Genomic DNA, 20,717 nt, shown 5'->3' with positions numbered 1-20,717 from the left:
CCTCTCGTATGTTATGCAAACGATATTCTGAATTTGAGCCGCACTATCCAGCGCTTTAGCGGGATTTTCCCAACGCTACAATCTGAGTATGCAAAGCTAGGTCTTCAATTCAATGCTGAAAAGTCTGAACTTGCATTCTTCAACTGGAGGCAAGCATCGCCTGGGGATATTCTTCTCGGAAATAGTAGGATTAAGCCAGTAGATCATATCACCTACCCCGGTCTTCCCATTGGCTCGTCAATAATGCACACGCGACAAATATTAATTGGTCACATTGAACGTAGAGTTGGGTTTTCATATGCTTCTTTTGTAACGAATAAGTTACGCTTCAACTGCCGTCTTCTTTTGCAACTTTTTAACTCTGTGGCTCTACCAACTTATCGGCACATATCGCCGTTTTGAAAAATACTCACAAAATCTGACAAGTCAAAAATTCGTTCAGTTTTCTTCCGGGTTCGCATAAAATCTTTTCGTTTTCCCCCTTGGACTCGCAACTCATATCTAGTTAGAAAATTCAGCATTGCTGACCCCATTATAGCTATGGAAAAGCAAATTCGTGCTTATAATTCCTGTTTGACGATGTTGAACCATCCTTGGTCGTCGGTACTGACCCAGTATTTAAGATGTGTTTGTTGTGGTTTTTTAAGTGTTTGTTTTCGCGCTTAGTGTGTATTTTTTCTTTCGTTTATTGCTCCATCTTTTCCTTTTTTTTGTGTGTGACGGCTTTTCTAATAAATAATAATAATAATAATTTTAATATAATGTTAATTTAATTGTACAATGTCAACTGTGATGAACCCAATAAGATATGAGGAAAAAGTCAAGTAATAAATGAATTGTTAAAATGATGGATAGCATACTGCACAAAGAAATTGTGATATTTTTCTGTTGCTAATGAGAAACTCTCTTGGAAGGTACTTGAATAGTTATAAAATGTGCGGTAGCAATTTTGCAAGTATAAAGGTCGGAAATCAATTGCATGTTCTACCAAAGAGAAAAAAAAAAGTTGTTTATACTCCCAGATACACTAAAAGAAAAAGAACTGGTTTCCGCCAATTTTTTTTATATTTTCTGATAAAAAAAAATACTTCTTGTATGTTTGGAGATAAGGACATTAAAAAAGTTTACTCCAATACTTTTATTCCTTGTTAGAATTTAGTCATGTTTTTTCTAGTTCCCATAATTTTGTATAATAATTTTGTTTTGAAATTTATTTTTTTTATCTGTAACATAATAAAACATTCAAAAATCTTTTCCGTGAAAACGGCTAGTAAAGAAAAGTTTAACATTTTCTAATGAAGGAACTGTATTAGGAAGTCTCCCTAAACAATTATATTTAATAATATTTTTTTTTTTTAAGTTCAAAATGTAAAATAAGCAATTCTAGAAGAATATTTCACGGCGGATTTGAAAATGTAATCGCAAATGTTCGATCGTCCACAGTGGTTTAGGTGATGATGTTTTCGCTTTTTTATTAACTGAAACATAAAAACTTAAATGAAAATCCTCAAAGCAGTTGTGCGAAAGGATTTGTACTATGAGAATCTAAGTATGTTTACAAATTTTGCAAACAAACAGCTAAAGTCTAAGGTGAATTGTATTTATTGTGGCATATTTTCCAGTGGCTTAAAGAATTACACGCTTTATAATAAGGAATGGAAATGTGCAAAAGATAGATAAAATTGTAAAACTATTTTGTTAAATTGTAATTTGCCATTTTCGTTTTTACAAACAGTAGAAATGTTTAGGATTCCTTGATTGTTCGAAATAGTATAGTCGTTTTGTTTTATATTTTCGTTAAAAGAAAAAAAACCTTTTTTGGTTTTTGAATTTTATCTAAAACCATTCCTTATTGCTTTTCAGCAAGTTTGGAAGGTGGTCGCGGATGTAATAGATAGATTACCAACGAGTGCTGCAATAATGAAATTTGTGTTTCTTGAAACCAAGGGCCATAGTTTTGTTTTTCTTGAAGATTCGGAGTTTAAGAACGCCTCATTTTATTTTTTGAATTAGATCTTAATCTATTTTTTATCGTTTTTCAGCAAGTTCGGAAGATGGTCCTTGAGATAATACATAGACTACCAACGAATGATGCAATGAAGCCCTTTGTTAAGCAGCTTTTGTCGTTGTTGTTCAAAGAAGTTGAAATTGATAATGAAGAAAATGTTCTAGTTTCTTTGAGAGTTATAATAGAATTGCATAAGCAGTTTAGACCGCCATATAATAATGAGGTAAGAAATTTGATTTATATAAATTTGGTTATATAAATTAAGTTGGGTGTATTGAATTATTGCTTTACGTGAAGTATTTGCAGCGTTTTTGGTTACCTTATATAGTCTTGGTTCACGCTTCAAAAGGGGCAAATTTCCATATAGGCTATTGAAGAATGAACAGTTTAGAAACACTGAAACAGTTCTAGACTCTGGGGGTTTCAAACACACTTGAAAAAAAGTGTCCCTGACAGTAAAAACAGGTTCTTGGTCCGACAGAAATTGGTGTTTACCTGCTTCTTAGGTGGAAAAATTTAAAACATTCATTAAAAAAAAAAGAATTCAAACTAAGGTATATGTTACCTCTGAAACAAGCGATTTTGCGACAAGCTTGCAACTGTAACTTACATTACAAGGAAAATACATATACATTTTTGTGTTTATTAGTCTCAGGTCTATGCGTTCACCTAGCTGAAATGTTTATATTACTCGGACTGTATTCAGAGAAGGATCTAAACTTGCTTAAAAATAGGAAAATTGTCCTTTTTTCAATGGTTTTCAACCATTATTCAAGGTATTTTCAATCTAAAAATCATTGTACACAAAATTTCAGAATTCCAATTCGGTAAATAGATAGAACTAATTCTCATCTATAAAGAGATAGCAAAACTCATTTTTGTTGACATGTTAAAGCTTTAGAAGAGCAGAAAAATAACATACCAAATCTTGCACAGATAACTTAAGCTTAACAACAAAAAATATGAGTGAGCTCTAATAAAACCATCCATGGTCTTGGAAATCAGTTCTAGACTCTATGAAAGATGCTGTTATGATTTCAAGTATCTATTAAATATCATTATTCCCTCTCTTCCTCCCAGGGGCGAATCTCCAGCATTTTTTTTGGGGGGGGGCAAGAGGGGTCCATATCCGGATAGTCAAGGGGCATGGGCTATATAATATTTGTCCTCCAAATTATTGGGGGGGGGCAACTACCCCCTTTCCCCCTCCCCAAACGACCTCCCTAAGCTCTGAGACTCAAGCACTTTCACTAATGTGTTTCGTTTACCCTATATGATCCGTTTTATGTCTCAACTTAAACCAATAAAAGGGCGAACCAATAAAAAAGCGTCATAAATTGAGCAAGAGCTCAAGTTGAAAAAACAAATTTTGTAGGGAATAAAGTCTGAGATGGTGAGCGAGGCTAGGCCCTTCAACCCGCGTAGGCACCTCGACTTTCGCATATTGTTTATTAAAATCTTCTTTGAACGGTCAATGATAGATTATTTGAAATTAAAAAGCAATACAAGTTTGAAATCTTTTCCTTGTAAGTCATTTGTTAATACTTAGAATTGTTTCTCTCTTTTCAGATTCCAGCTTTTTTAAACTTAGTTAAATCGATTTATAGAAACCTACCAGCCAACGTAGCAAAGATTTTCGAGCCCAGAGCACCGTTGAAAGTTCGTGATCTTTCTGAAATAAATTTGGAAGCGTTACTGAATGAAATTTTCACAATAACAACTGTTCAGACAGAGGTCAAGACGCAAGATGGATCAAATGCTACCGTAAGTATGGTTATGTACACATTTGTTTAATATATTTTCATGAAGACGGTCATGTCACTTATAGAATAAACAGTGACCGAGTTGGCAACAGCAGTGTTTTTTGGTTACTAAGCCGTGTTTATATTTATATGATTAAGCTATCCGATGATCCATAATGTCGCGCATTATAGGATTATCTGATAATTGTGTTTCTTTTTTAATACAAAATTATTTTACCCAGCAGAATTATCTTTTCAGCTGTTGCAAAACGTAACACTGTAGCCTCCCCCCCCCCCCCTGTAACCTAAAAAAATAAAACAGTGACCCCCTTCCCGCTAGTTCTCTGAAACCTTTGACATCACTCAAAAGAGTTTCATGCTGCACAGTCTAAGGCCATTTGTTACATTCAATGTAAGGTTATATTTAGTGGAAGTGACTCTTCTGCAAGTAGAACCACTTACCTCGGGAGGAGCTTTCACTTCTTTGCCAGTATTTTTCAAAGGGAAAAAACGACTGCTTAGTGCTTACTTCGTTCGGGAAGGGGATTAATTGATATGTAACCTTGCACATCAAATTCATCCGTTGAATCTTTAAAAAAAAATATTCAACACACATCTTCAGTGTCGCAAAAATGTAACGAAAAAAATAATATTGAAAATTTTGTACCGTCCAAACTCTTAAAACGTAACTTTTTCGTAACTTTTGATAGGAAAGTCTCTTCTCAAGGCTGGGTGCCCTAACTTTGTTATCAAAGGCGGTACTTCAGGGGGGGGGGGTACTTTTGGTGCCTGTATAATTTTAAAAATATACTTTCCCGAAATATCATTAAAAATCCACCCACATAAAAAAAAAGCATAACAATAGGAACATTTTTATATAAGACACTGTAACGTAACTTTAAATGACTATTTCGACCCGAGCTCCCAGGGCCGTCCTCATCAAATTAAAGAAACGAAAAATCCGCTCCCAGACCATCCACTTGGAATTATCTTCTTAGGTATTATGTTTTATATAAAAAAGTATTTATTATTAGCATTAGTGCGAATTATTGAAATTCTGTGTTTTCGTAGTCCCTCTCTTTGTCTCTATTTCCTCCCCCCTCCAATTTCAAAAAAATGACTTTTATGTATCTTAATTAAAAATTTTTAACACCATCACTCGTCCTGTATAAATATTAATAACTTGGACACGTTTTTAAGTTAGCATCAGAAACATATATGAAATAAAAAATTGATCTGATTCTTCTTATCTTTTTACTTTTTATATATAACTATTTAATGAAAATTTTTTTTCAATAAATAAAAAGTAAAATAAAAAATAAAATTTATATTATGTAACCTAAAAAAAAAATCCTATATACGCCTGATAAATGAAAAAAATCCTGCGAAAGCTATATTCTGCCTATTGTGTATTGACTCAATGTCTGACACGGCGTGCATTATTTTTTACTCATTTGTATGCGATTTTTTTTTTCTTTAGGATACTTGTGAGAAACGTATGTTCAGAGATTGTACTTTTAATAATAAAAATTTATATAAACAACTCACATAATCGTTTAGGGCTTGATTTAAGATTTACTTGTTTTGTAGAAATAAGACACAACATAATATAAACTTATATAGGGAAGCAAGCAAAATCAATTAGGAAACATGCTTAACGTGGGAGTTCACTTTTTCCACTTTCTTGCTTTCCTTACAGGAGTATCTAGGATCTCCCGAGACCCTGGGTCAGGAATTGCTTTTCTGATATGCATAAGATTAATACCAGTTTTCGGAGTGAGTCTATTAAAAAATATGGCCTGTGTAATTTTCAACTAAGAAAACTGTCACTCTGCTCTAGCACTGAACTAGGATAGACGCGTCAATGTGAGAATGAAATTTGCTAAAAATTGTAAGGAAGGATTGTCAGTTCCATCTTTTAAATTGGCAACACACTTCCAGAACTTTACTACAGACAGTTTAAAATCTATATTCGCCTCACTTATTACACCAGGAAGACGTCTCCACTCTGTGTTTAGTGTCTCAGGATCAACATGAGGAAAGCATTCTTTAAACATCTTAAACAAAGGGACAATTGACTTCACTTGCCCGGACATCGCTAAACTTGAAGATAGACTTTGAACTAGACCTAATAAACTAGGGTCTTTTGGGTTTATTTACAATTGTATCTCAGACTGTAGCTTTATATAAAACGCTAAACAGCTTTTTTTTACATCTTGCACTTGGCGCACCTTGGCCCCATCCTTGTCAATACTTTCAAGCTCGTATAGTTGAAATTCTCCACCATAATGTATATCTTGTATACTCCTAAAATTTCGAGGATCAAAAAATCCGTTGTAATTGGATAGGATTTCTCAGGCCTTAGCTGACTCTCGTTACTGAAATTCAACCATATTTCTTGAATACGGTATAAAATACTAGAAATTAATTTATGGACTAGTATTTCTAAACTCTGAAATTGGACATTAAGTCTGTTAAAAATGGTTAAAGGATATAGAGGAAATAAATAAGACAATTTAACTTTTGTATTCACCGAACCTAAATTGGGACTTACAGCAATCATGTCATTTCCTTCTAAGAATGGTATCTTAAAAAACTCTGTGAGTGCCACCCATTGTTCAATCAAGCGGTCGGCAACTGATTCAAACACCAACCATCCTGTTGCAAAGGAATAGAGCAATTGATGCGCTGCAAATGATGGAACATGCTGAAATTCTTTCAGCTCTGCTTGTCGCTTTGCACTTTCTGAAATGTAATTATAGATGTCGTGACTGAATTGCAGAATGTCAGATGGAAATTTTTTGCAGGCGACTGAAGAGCAGAGCGAGAACGAGTGGCAAACTCAACCAGTTACGGCAAGCCAGGGTAAATCATTTTTAATTAAAGTGGCCAGGCCGTTCCGCTTGCCTAACATTACACTGGCATTGTCCGAAGCAAAGCCAATTATATTTAAGTAAGGAATGCATTGGTCATTGATTACTTCATTAACAAGTGTCTTCAAACCATTTGCACTGGCGTCGTGACCCTCGGGTGGAGCAAGAAACTCTTCCTTTAATTCACCTTAATCAAAGCAAAAATAACGACAAATAATCACCAAGAACTTTGATCCAGTCCTGTCAGTACTTTCATCGAATAAAATGGAGAAATCCACTCTTTTAAGCTCAGTTTCTCTATGGCAAAAGGAGCAATCACATTTTTGATTAAACTGGTTCTTGGTTCTTGGTTCTTGCACACTCAAAACGTTCAACAGTTGGAGAGTCACTAATATAAGCTTTAAGGACGTTAGGTAACGTGTCCATAATACTTATTTCTTGTTTACTTGAAACTATCCATGCAGCAAGAGCCAGTTCTAACTTAACAACTTTATCTTTAAGCAACAACTGCTCTTTTGATTTATGATTTACAACTAGCTCATTGTTCTCTACTACTTTAATTCGATTGTGCACGATCATGTGATTTCTCTTGTGAAAAACAGTTTCAGTATGTCTAAGCAAATGATTCACACCCCCAAACACTTTTTCTGACATTGTTTACAGTAAGCAACGCTTTTACTGAAAGAACACCTTTCAATCCAATCTTTAAGATGTTCATGCTCAAACCACTTCTCTCTTTACTTTCAATTTTCAACTACCAATTTTCTTTTTTTCGAAAACCTTTCTTCTTTGTATGGACGTGTTATGTATGGTCTTAATTGCTTATCTATTTCCATATTTTGGCTTTCGCAGATTGGGGTGCACCTAAAAACCAAATATTTTTCATTAGCACATAGATGTGAAGTAGATGGGTTTTGGGTTGAATGTCCCGAGGACTCTTCCTGGCAGACTTGTAGTTTTAAACTAGGCCCCAGATCTAACACTCTACCAGTTTTTTGCACTGTCTGGCCAGAAATAGGTGTTTTCGTTGATGAGGCTGATTGAAGAGATTCCGAATCTGACTTCACAAAAAACTTTCGCATATACATTACCAAGAGAATTTTCTTGTCTATTTGAAAACAAAATAACATCGTATATATTTTCAAAAATGTAAAAAACATTATTATATTAAAACACAAAGAGTCTCCAATTAAATATATCTAAATTAATTCCTATTCTTAACCATTAGTTATTACGTTAAAAATTTTTTTTAATGAATTTCAGAAGATTAAATAGTAAATACTGGTCAGCAATGATTAGAATCAATAGACCTTGAAAAACTTGAACATTAGTAGTAATTTTTCTAACTAAACTGTTTTGATTCTATTTTTGGTATTAAATGATGAACTTTAACGGCCACATACCGGTGGGTTACTCAGACCAATAACATTCGAACAGCAACTTGCTTTAATAATGACCCCCGTTCTCTTTGATACTGTGACAGTTCTTTAGCTCGGGTAGATAAATACAGACCTCCCTTCTACAAGATTTAAGCCGTTAATGATCAGTTAGTTTGACATTCATACACTTCCTTCGAATTTTCTTGAATAATGTGATGTATTAGGGATAAAATAGTGATGTGTCATGTTTTATTTGACTTCAGCATCCCCACTCCCAATAATTCAAAGGCTTGACATCTCTTCTCTTCAATGTTCCCCCAACTATAGTGCATTCCACACAAGTTTAAAGATTGCGTTGGTCTTTAAGAAACCATTTTTTTTTCCTGGACTGTTTTATTTACTTTTATACCATTCAGTTTTTGACACCGGTCTAGGCTTGGCTTATGTCCTCTACCGAACTAAAAATATACAATAATAACAATTTATGCTTCTTTACCTTTAAGAAATTCCTATTTATTCAACTGCAACTTGTGCTTCCGGTTTACCTCCAAAACAAAAAGACACCTCCCCTTCCTCTGTTTGATTCGTGTATATAGCCTCAGGCTACTATTTTTCTTAGTTTGTTGTTGTTGCTTTTATTAGCCCTTATTGGTGTCTTGAACCAAAAGTTGATGAAATACTTACAAGATAAAAGGCAAATCAATGAAAAAAGGACAATTTTAAGTTTTTTAGAAAACAAGATAACCAACAAAATTTTTTTTTATTGTCAAATTTCAATAAAAACCGATCTTAATAAATCCAACTTCTTAAAAATACCCAAAAAATTATTTTAATCGCTCCCTTCCCGTCTAATTTTTTAGATTGGCTCGGTCTCAGTCTCACTTCCTCCAGCCTTAAATTCGCATCACTTCAACATGAAGATTTGAGGAATTCTGAGTGACAGAATTTTTGTTTTGTTTTTACTTTATCGAACAAAAAATATTTCAATCGTTGTCTTCAGTTCCTATATGAAACAGCAGTTATTTTACATAAAATGCCTTTTTTCTTTTTGTAATTTGAATCATAACTCACAACAAAAAGAAAACAATAAATAAAAGAAGATTATTTCTAACTGCGTTTATATGTCTTTGTGACATAATTTTTTTAACTTGTGAATTATTTTTGAACAACATACAAATGATTAGTTACTTCCCACTTTTATCAGTATAGCAAAACGGTAAGAGCACCTCCTGAGTTTGTGATCACTTAGGTTTTAATCTTGTATTAGACAAAATATTTTTTTTTTGTAATTGTAAAATAAAAAATATTAAAATATTTTTTCTTCATAGTATATAAACAAAAGTTAACATTAAGGAAAAAAATTCAAGTCGTTTTTGTATAAGTTGATTTTTGTTTACTTGTTTTCCTCTATTCATCGACTTTTATCGTTTATGCAATTAAAACCTAGATTAATTTGGAGTTTATGTTATGTAAAACCCAGCACTTTTTGTGCCCCTCGTGTTCATTTATATTCATATATTATTGAGAAAAAAAAATTATCTGCTTTTTAGTTCATTTTGAAAATGAGTTTATTTTTTTGTTTGTTTTTTTTACCTCCTCCCCTAAAAATTCTTTGTACGTGCCGGGACTTATGAAACCCATCAAAACAGTCTTAGGCTAAAATTCTTGAGGTTTAACTGTGTGGTTGATAACCTAAGTTAGCAGAGCCTTAGGAGGGGCTCTTACCGTTGTGCTACACTGATAAAAGTGGGAATTAACTGAACATTTGGGAGTGGTTGAAAAATAGTTAACAAATTAAAAAAATTGTGACACAAAGAGATAGATGACAGACGGAACAAAAAGATCATTGAGTTAATAAAATCGAACTGCAAATGATTTAATTAAAAAAAATAGGGGGGTTAATAAAAACCATAAAATTTAATACAGAACTGCCTATAAAGTCAAAGATATTTAATTTTTTTGGAGGCTGGGGCCCCAGCTCAACCTAAGTGGTCCCTATGAATCAGTTTTTAATTAAACTTTAAGTCTACCCTAACAGATACAAGACTGTTTATCTTCTTCATAAAAATGGTCACTAGTTCAGTTGTCTTTTTCTAAAGCCAAATATTTAGTGATTGTCCTTTTCTGAAAAAAACAAAAAAAACACGCTAAACACACAAAAGCAGGACCATCAAATTCTTTATGTTATAGTATTTCCAAATATCATGGCCCCTTTTGAAAATACACCCACCCCCTGATGGTCCTTGATTTAGTCCTAGGAATATATTGAAAGAAATTAACTACTCAAATTATTACTTTACAACATAAAGAACATGAAAGAATATTACAAGTAAGGATGTCACCACAAGACTCGACACAACGATGAAATTTATTTATACAGCTATGCATGGGACCTCAGAATGGGGGGGGTGTATAGGGCCAAAAAAGTGACCAAGATACTTGGAAAAACTCTAGTATGAAATCAAAAATTCCGACTTAACTAACCCAACCCCACCTGAACGCGTAGATATAGCCTTGGTTATAAACAAAAAAATGGCTCATTTTTACAGCTTCATATATTCTGTTAATATAAGCCGTTCAGAATCCCATCGTCAGCCACCAACTGGTGGAGATAATCAGAGAGTCGGGTAACCCCAACCGAAGGGGGGAGACACCTCCGGACCGCGAGGGGGGAGGGGGGTTCACCCTCCTGAATATTTTTTTAAAATTTAAAAAAATAAACAAAATCTGTTATAAAAAAAAAATTTTTTTTTCGCTTTTTGTGTTTTTTTTTGTGTACCCCCCCCCCCCCCGAAAAAAAATCAGTTTGACCACACCGTGCCGCAAAGAAATTCGGGGTCCGGCGTTGGGGGGGGGTGAGGTTTTTAGTGTTGTTACCCGAAGAATAATACATATATAATCACATATTTAAAAAGAAATTATAAAGAAAATATAATTCTTCTCAATATAATTTCAGTATGACTGCTTACGGAACAAGATTCAAGTTCAAAACCAACAACTGATGAAAGTTGGTGACTATTTGACTAACTGAATTTTGTCACTTGTCTCTAAGCGAATCATAATCTCATCATGAGAGAGAATGTTCTTAACTTAGTATGGGAATCTGGTATATTCTCAGTAGAATAGTCCAGTGATTGTTTAAAAAGACTAAATGACCGAGTTGTGAAAGAATGTCGATACTCATGTCAGTGTAATTAAAATGGGAACAGCGGATTTTCTCACAGGGGGAAAAATACATTACTCAGAAAAGAAACTTGTTCATTAATTAAAAGCGTACCATAAATTCAAAAACGTAACAAAAATGTAACGTTTTTAGGACCGTAACGTAAAACGTACCAAAAACAGTACGAACGTAACCTCGGTGGCAACCCTGCTTGTGATTGCAGTTATTCACTTAATGATTTGCATGTCTTTGAATAAGATGCTGTGCTTAGTATAAAAGATATATCATTTTTTTTTTTTCATGTTACATATTTTTGTGTGCTATGTGTCTAGAGATGTTAATCCGCCTTATTCCTTAGTAAAACAGTTGAATAGTTTCACGTCATTTGATTTATATTATTCATCACACATATAAGCTATATTATTTCTTTATTATTATTTAACCTATTTGGTGCTGAACTGGCCTCAAAGTACTGACTAAATAAACACGAGAATTTATGATTCTCCTTTAAAATATGTTATATGAATTGAGAGTAGATAGTCATTTTTGACCTGAACATATACATTTTTAAACAACAAAAAAGGGTAGAAAATTAGGTCTGTCTGGTAAAAAAAAGCTCACGATATTCACATGCTAATTAATAATAAATGTTTTATAATGAAAAGTAAAATAATTTTCTCCAATTTTACTTGGTTCTTTAATTTTTGTGGCCCCTATACTTTTCTTTTTCTTCATAATGACATGCTCACGTTAGCTTAAAGCTATTGTAATGGATAAACATATTCTATTCTATTCGGAGACTTTTTTGTCATTATTTTTATTTGCTGCAATTCTGTGTTGTTTCGTTATAATTGATTCCGTTTTATTTTAGTATAATGTTCTACCTCGTGCCACAATGTCATTAAAAGTGCTTCAGGAACTTCCTATCATTGTTGTTTTAATGTATCAGCTGTACAAGGTCAATATTCACAATGATGTTGCAGAATTTATTCCCCTTATAATGAACACGATTACAATGGCACCCTCGCAGCAGATGAGGTTTGTTCAATTTTACTTAATGTTTAATCAGACACCTTAACGAACACGGTGTTTTGGATTTTTTTTTTTTCTCACATGTTAGGCTATAATGCTGTTTTAAATATGTAAAAAACTCATTTTGACATGGCTCTATTTAATTTCGGATTTCGTATAATGTGTCTTGAAAAAACTGTCAAATAGTAAATACCTTTCTTACTATTTGCATAAAAGATGTATAGATTTGTTTATATTGTGTGTGAAATAAAACCAAGTGACCGTATCCCTAAATAGAAAAGCTGTACCTTGCTTATACATATTTTAGAATTAATTACTACAACTAAAAGTAATTAATTAGTAGTAGAATTAGGATTTATATCGTCGCTTTTGCATTTAAATCTCTTATTGGTCATTTTCATAGTCATGAAAATTTCAAAAACCGTTTGCTGAGCACTTTTAAAATGGGGGTTCATCGGGGCTATTTATGTTCGATTGGGCTTCGGTCCTCCTTTATCTACATTACCCTGCTGTTTCTCCCTTTGAGACCAGTTCAGCAAATGGTCTTGCAGTTATCCCAAAAGTGTGAAAATGTCAACGACGACGTTTTGACGTAACAGCGCGATATGTTCATTAGACATGCACAATATATAGCTTCGTTAAACTGTAGATTGTTTGAGTCTGGGTTTTGTTTATGCTAAGCATGGTAGTGTTGTGTTTTAGTTTTGTGAAGAAATCATAAAATCATTGAGATAAGGCTTACATGAAACTTTGCATCCCTTAACTTTTCGTGGTTGTATAGACACAGTGGTAAGTTTGGATCACACTGGTAAATCTACCTCGTAGCCTTTATTCAGTGGTAAGTTTGGATCACACTGGTAAATCTACCTCGTAGCCTTTATTCAGTGGTAAGTTTGGACCACACTGGTAAGTCTACCTCGTAGCCTTTATTCACTACGCAATTATATCATCAATTTCACCATTTATATTTCACTAATTTTATTCGTAATTAATCATTAATCACAACATTGCAGTGATTACATTATTTGAATTACATTGCATCGTTAACATTTAATAATATTTGTTTAATTGCTTTTACATTACGTTTCAATAAATGCATTTATGCATTTCCTGGCTTTTCAGTGTATACTCGTCTGTGCTGGTTAACCCTGAATTTTACGAAATGTTTTCAAGGGTAATTGTTCACAAAGTACGACTGTTGTACTTTGTATTACAACAAATAACAAGTGCAATTTTAACCAGCATATATTTGCAAAAACCTTGTTGTTTAGCCTCTGATTCGGTGGGTTTTTTCTTTTAATAAGCTTATAGAATTGTTTTTTTTAATTGTAGGCCTACCTTAAATTGTTCCTTAGACCTTCAATAAGTCGATTTCTTTTATAACTTGTGTCTTCCAATTGATAATTTGTCTTGAATTATTATCAATAATACTTATAAAAAACTAGGGTTTTGAAAAATCCATATGCCACTTAGGCATACGGACCTTCATAATTAGTTTTTAATCTTTACTGTCATTTATATATATATATATGCTTTTTTTAGGAATTCGCCGTCTTTTCAAAAAGAAATATTTGTGGATTTTATGGGGGCTCAAATAAAAACTTTGGCGTTTTTGGCTTACATTATCAAGTACTATCAAGAACAGATTGCTCAACAGGCTAATGCAATGGTAAAGGGAGTGCTAAGTTTGTTAGCTCTATGTCCTATGGAGGTTGCTCACCTGAGAAAGGAGCTACTCATTGCCGCTAGGCATATATTGGCTACGGATCTCAAAGTCAGTAAGTACACCTTTTCTCGAGCATAGATATTACACGATCGTTATCTTCCTATTCTGGTTAATTAAACATAAAACACTAGCCAGTGCTTATGAAAACAAGTTCGTAAGCAGTGCCATATAGTTTTTTTTGGCATATAATGTTTATGTGGCGTTGCTCCACGTCAAAGATTAATCAATGTTGAAAGTGGATTTTCCATCGAGTGTTTTTCGAACATGTTTAAAATTGCATGTAACCGCCAAAACTAGAATTATAGTTTATATAAAACTAAAACACGGGATTTGAACATAAATCTTAATTCAACTTATTATCTTCTAAAATTCAATATATAATATAAAATTAAAAAAAATAAAGTCTACAGAGTCTAAAAATATTCTATTCTGACGAAAAATAATATTGCAAACAGTTTTAAATTGTTGAAATCTGAACCTGGTCGATGTTTAAAATTTGCTGAGATTTTTAAATGCAGTTCGGTAAACTTCCTTCAAGATTGTCTCCCAGGAATTGTCATTGTTGATACAGAGTCATAACAAGAAAAGAAAAATGGAAAGGAACAAAGCTGAATTTCTTGTTTAGGCTCAAAAACTAAAGCAGGTAATACCAAAAACAGTTTTCACCCTAAATTCGGAAGTGCAATTAAAATTTGTTCCTTAGCCCACAGATTTTTAAGTACTTTTGATTAGCTTGATGTTTTTAGAGGGACCATTAAGAATTGCACATTAAATCTTAGTGGGTTGACTGCCTGGTTCAAGCTCACCAGATAGCTTTTGATTATTTTGAAGAAGAGGAATGTGTATGCAAACCCTCGGTTATATACAATAATTAATTCAAATTTATTTAATTCAAAAACAAGACATAACTCTCGTGGGCAAAGCCCAAATAGGATGTCTCTTAGTCATAATTAGCAAAATAAAGTTTTCTGATAAAACTTCGTCAGGATAAATAAACTAAAGGATAAAAGCACTAGAGATTGAGAATAAAATTGTCTGATAAAACTTCGTCAGGATAAAATAAACTAAAAAACAAAAAACACTAGAGATCATTATAATATTTCACAAAGCTTGGCACAAAGCTTTTACTGTAGTGCATTGTGTTACAGTGGACTGTGGTTAGTTTCGGAAGCTTCTCAGCCACTTCCATGGAGGGACGAGTTCTTATAGGGACAAATGGTGGGGGAAGGAATGATCGGTAGATGGGATGTTGAAGAAGGGAGGAGCCAAATCTTTGGCATAATTATTCTCGGCGGGAAGAAAGGGATTCAAGTTTAAATTCTTTGAGGTAAAAGGAGTAAGGTAGAAGAGAACTGCCATAAATGATTTGCAGTGATCTCTTCTGAACTCGTTCTATTTCATCAGTTTCATCCTCGGTAAGGGCAAAGTGCCAAACCGGACAAGCATATTCAACTAAGGGGCGGATGAAAGTATAAAATATTAGTTTCAGCTTGTCCTTAGGAACTCGAAATTTTTTCAGTGTTTTTAGCATTTGGATTACGCCGTTAGCTTTTTTTACAATTGTCTTTGTATTCTCCCGCCATGAGAGGTCGAAAGAAATCACCACACCAAGTAAAGTTATTTTATGGCTTATTATCTCGGAAGCGATAGGAGGTTCGAAAGACGGTTGAGCATTCTGAAGAAAAGAAAATGTCGTGACCGAGCATTTGTCTTTATTCACGACCATTTTTAGTTCAGCCGCCTCTGAGGTAATCTGGTCGATGAAACCAGCAGCATTGCTCTTCGAATCCTTAGATATGATTTCCGTAAGGACAAGTCGTCAACGTATTTCCATCTGTCCTCCAGCTCAGCAGCAATTTCATTTATCATGAGGAAGAAGCCCAGCAGCCCGATCACAGTTCCTTGTGGAATTCCACAAAAAACTGGCAGAGAAGTGTAAAATTGGTTTTTATACTTCACAGTTGGCTCTCTCTTTGTTCAGAAGCTCTTGATGATTTTAATAATAAAGCTGGGTACATTTTTTTCCGCCATTTTTTCTAAAATGGTTTTGTGATCAACAAGGTCAAATGCTTTTGTGAAATCAATTGCAATTAAATTTATCCATTTTCCAGGTTCATCCAGGTGTTTTAAAATAAAATCAATTAAATTAACGAGGTAATGAACTGTTGAACACTTAGGGATGTTATCAAATTGCTTTCGATCAGTTACTTTCAGAAGATATTTTTTCAGCCATGCGGCAACAAAGCTTTCGCATATTCTGCTAAAAACTGACGTAACTGTGATCGGCCGGACACATCATTAGCTGCTCCTTTCTTTGGAATGGGAGTAATAAACCCTTTCTTCCATTTCTTTGGAAAATATCCTGTTTTTTTGTATTATTGAAAATTTTCTGAAGGGGAAATGATAATTCTTTAGCAAATGCTTTAATGAGAGCAACTGGAATGTCAAAAGGGGCAACGGAAGTTCTTTTTAACGAAGAGAGTTTACGGATTATAATTGCCGATGAAATATCAACAATTAAATTATCATCGAAAGGAGTAGTTAAATTTACTGGAGGATCCTCGGGTGAAAGAGGGGAGTAAGACTGCACAATTGAAGCAAAATGGGCATTATAAATCATTCGCAGTTTTCTCTAGAGGCTTCTCCTTCATGAAGTCAACTGGTTGAGAACTTTTGCCAGTCAGACTTTTTACTTAACTGAAAAACTGCGACGGCTTGGACCCCAAAAGATGGTCAACTTCATTTTCATAGTAATTTGCTTGTGCCTTTTTGATTTTCCCTTTTATTTGGTTTGCCAACTGTTTTGCTTGGTTCTTTTGACCTTTTCGTATTAGGTGCAATCTATGTTTTATCAGTTGTTTTATTTTTGAATTTACGTATGGTTTATCACTAGCACATAATTTAGTCTTACGTTCGGGAAAGCACTCGAGAAATTTTGAATTTACCTTATTATGGAATTCTTCTACTTGGGAATTCAAGTGTTTAGCTGAAGAGACCGCGACCCAGTTTTCTCCCGTTATCCAGTCACCGAATTGCAGCAGACCATGGTCAGTGATCAGCCTTGAAGTAACTTCGGTTACTGAATATTTAATTTTTACTTTTTCCAAGGGGTTCCACTGTAACATATAATGATAACTTCCACCAAGTTGGGCTAGTTTACTTGGATTATGGTAATCAACTTGGTTACTTGGTTACTAGTTTACTTGGTTGTTGGGAAATCGACTAGAGTTTTAAGGTTAAGTGACCTGGCCAGCGATTTGCTATCGAGTTCGTTAGCATCTCCTAGCATTACTACTCCAAAATATGGGTGAATTCTCTGGATGTTTTTTGTCGATTCCTGCAGCTTCTCCCAAAAAGTTTTTCTTGCTGCAGCTGGCAGACCAGGTGAATAACAGAAAATGCACGCTGCTACGGCAGAGAACGGCTTAGGGAGTCACGTTGCGTGGGCTCTAACTCAAATAGTTTATTCAATATCTCCAAAGAAATGCGAATTTAAAAGCTGAGGTTTAAAATGCCGAAGTTTAATAAAAGAAGAAAAGTTAGGAACCCTCAATAAATTAAGATCTTGCTGGTGGACCTCGGAAACACAGATAACGGAAGAGCCAATTATTTGAGCCGTCGTCTGAAGTTCAGTAAATTTCTCTAGATTTAAACTTTCGTTGTTGCTGTAAAGGAAAGAAGGAAATGCGTAACGTTTGTCGTGAAACTCCCGGGAAAAAGGTTTATTTTGGAATCTCTTGCCCCCTATCGCGACTGGAGAAGCAACAGGATTATTTAAACTGAAGTCACCAACAATTTTTTCATTCTGCAGGGAAAGGGGTAAAGAGGAGGGGAATAGAATAGGGACGGGGCTGGTTGTTGATTGGCTGTTGATGAAAATGGATAGGTGGGGGAGGAGGAGGGAGGGGGTCTAAGAGGCTTCTGAGATGTGTCATAGGAGGGGTGGTGTACTGAAAATGGTTGCTGGATTCCCCAGGAAGGTGGGCCTGCGTTTGAACCCAAGAGTGTCCTCTCTTTCCTACATCCCCAAGAGGGTTTGTTTTGGATTTTCTGCTGTTCGCGTCGTCGAAGGTGGGCGTTTTTTGATGAGCTTGGGTCAGTACGGTTAAAATGCGCTAGTCTGCAATTTTCATCTTAGCATCTAGCAAACGAGGGCACATCTCTATATGATCAAGGACACATTCAATACTACTACATGACTTAGCAAGGAAATTATAACATAGATGTAGGAACCGGCAGTGAATACCAAATTTACATGCTCCTTTTTCGAAAAACTTACACACCTCTTTTGACTTGGGCTGTTCAGGGCGAGGTCGAACTGTATTTTTGTTTACCGGAGTCACTTTATTTTCCTGAGCAAATTTGCAACTAGCTCCTCTCTTGCAAAAACCATTCCGAAAGAACCAACACTCTCTTTTATATGGTGGCTTGATTATTTTCTAAAAAATGATATGTAAGACCTCTTCCTGTAACTTGTCAATCGGAATCACATTATTTTCATCTCTTGCAGCTATGTTAGTGTTATTATTCATCACACTTGGAAGGGGCGTATCCGCTTTAACTGACGTCACACTTACAGCATTCATTTCGTGTTGGTTACTTTAAGATCTTTTCTGTGGAAAGCGATGAAGCGACTGTTTCATTGGTACCTGATTAGTAGTCCAGGGACCAGAAATATGATTTCAGAAAAACAAATGGGGCTTAATTAGCGATGACGAAAAGACCTTTAAGGCTTGCTGCCAAAAAAGCAAGATTAGATTTGAAAGCTTGTATTTAATTATTTTATTTTGTTTGAAAGAATTTAATCATTTCGCATCATTTTATTTATCAGTCGTGGTTGAACTTCGTTGAAGTAATGGCGCTAGGGGTGTTTTAAAAGTTTTTTAAAAACATTTTTAGTTTCAAAGTTGGCATTTTAATGTAAGTTTCTTTATATACATGCTTTTGTTGGTGTTGTGCTGAAGACGGCCCTTGGACATAGGGTCGAAATATCCACTGTTTTGAATTCCGCTGTCTTGAGAAAAATTTTCCCTACTGTATTTAAGTGTGTTTGTTTGCAAATGGGGCTTAAGATAGGAAGCTCAACGGAAGCTACAATACACCAATTATTTTGGCAAATTGAGCAAGCTTTTGAATGTAGTGTGTATGCGCTGGGAATATTCCTAGATATAGAAGTGGCAGTTCATGCTGCCACTTTCGAATCCGTTGAGGCAGCTGTGGAAGAAGTAAGAACTGATACATGCAATCAGAAATGGAATTCTCCTATGTTTAGAGCTTGACAAGTAATTGTAGAGCTGAAGGGAGTCAAATTATTCAAAACTGTTCATAAGGGGTGCTCTCAAGGGGGATTAAGTTCTCCATATATATGGAATATTTTTATGACCAACTCATTGAAAATTCTAGGACAACATTCAGGATATACCCAGGGGTATGCTGACGATCTAGTATCCTTATTGAGAACCCTGTTCGAGATATGACAGTATATACTGGATAAAATCCAGATCGTTTTACAGGTTCTTTCATGAATAGGTCGTTCTACAGCAACATGTAGGCTCGGATACATACTTTTAAACATAAATAAATTACAATCCTTGTCTGCCTATCTTTCTGCACTATGCGAAAGGGATAGACGCTGTGTTGAAAGCATGAGGTACATCGTGAATGACCAATACTAAAACGTCAGCATTATTCTCAGCTTCCACCAAAGCCGTTACAAGTTCCGTATGTACACGTACCAGGCTGAAACCATGGTTGAAGCAGCATTAGTTGTCAGGAATAGGTGATAGCAGCGGGAGCAGCATTGATTGTCAGGAGTTGAGCTTGTGATATTTGCATTGTATCTGTTAAGCAATTCTTGTAATATACGCAAGCAGATGAAACCGAGGTTGACCTATAAGAATTACACTACATGCTCTATTTTTTATTGTTTGAATAAATGATTGATTCTGCTTCTAGAATTTGTGCCATTTATGGAACGCCTGTTTGACGAAAATCTTTTACTTGGAAGAGGATGGACAGCCAACGAAACTCTACGGCCATTGGCTTATAGCACTGTCGCTGATCTTGTTCATCATGTCAGAAATCAACTACCTTTAGCTGATCTGTCAAGAGCTGTTTACTTATTCTCCAGGAATGTACACGATGACACACTTCCACTGAAGTAAGATTAGGCTAATCTCGGCTTCATTTTTAAGGGCAGAATTTAGTATTATTTTGTGTTTGTTTTGTCAGAGTGTCAGCCTTCCCAAAATTAACCAATTTAACTTAATGAGTTTGGTATTCACTACCACCTCCCACCCCCCGATAAAGCTAAAATAGATGAACGTGACAAATATTCTCAGTTGAAGCTCTGAGAAAATAATTACACCCATTGTGGCTCCTAGTATTAAAAATTTTGGAGCTCCCAGAGAATCTATACACCTGGGATGTTTTTTTTTTTGTTTTTTTTTTAGATATACATAATGTGTGCACACACTTCTGCATCATGTGACCTTTTTCTTAACAAACAACAAAAGCACGAAGAACAATAGGGAAATCTTTTTGCAAGACAGTGGAGATAATTTGAATGAATATTTTGGCCCTATGTTCAAGGGCCGTCCTCAGCAAGACAAAAATATATAAAAGAAAAAAGACTCACAAGAACATGCGACCAATAAAACAAAAAATAAAAAAAATTTCAAAGCTGAAGTAAGGACGCTAGGACTCCTTTGAAAATTTTTTAATTTTTGGTTTTATTGGTCGCATGTTGTTGTGAGTCTTTTATCTTTTATAAATTTTTGTCTTGCTGAGGACGG

At 34.7% G+C, this 20,717-nt stretch overlaps 1 protein-coding gene across 1 annotated transcript in view; it reads left to right on the top strand.

The window, feature by feature from the left end:
- Window positions 1-20,717, top strand: part of Nipped-A (Transcription-associated protein Nipped-A) — a 178,121-nt gene that overhangs the window by 33,969 nt on the left and 123,435 nt on the right. Inside the window, exons 4-8 of the mRNA XM_089093494.1 lie at window positions 2,043-2,231; window positions 3,578-3,772; window positions 12,037-12,203; window positions 13,740-13,975; window positions 19,879-20,083. Of these exons, the coding sequence (XP_088949620.1) occupies window positions 2,043-2,231; window positions 3,578-3,772; window positions 12,037-12,203; window positions 13,740-13,975; window positions 19,879-20,083 (992 nt within the window). The remainder of the gene's footprint in view (window positions 1-2,042; window positions 2,232-3,577; window positions 3,773-12,036; window positions 12,204-13,739; window positions 13,976-19,878; window positions 20,084-20,717) is intronic.

Source organism: Artemia sp. Qi Xiang Cuo, chromosome 8, assembly GCF_049724085.1.
Source record: "Artemia sp. Qi Xiang Cuo chromosome 8, ASM4972408v1, whole genome shotgun sequence".
NCBI lineage: Eukaryota > Metazoa > Arthropoda > Branchiopoda > Anostraca > Artemiidae > Artemia > Artemia sp. Qi Xiang Cuo.
The sequence above is the reverse complement of the archived record's forward strand: the minus strand, read 5'-3'. Positions and strand labels throughout refer to the sequence as shown.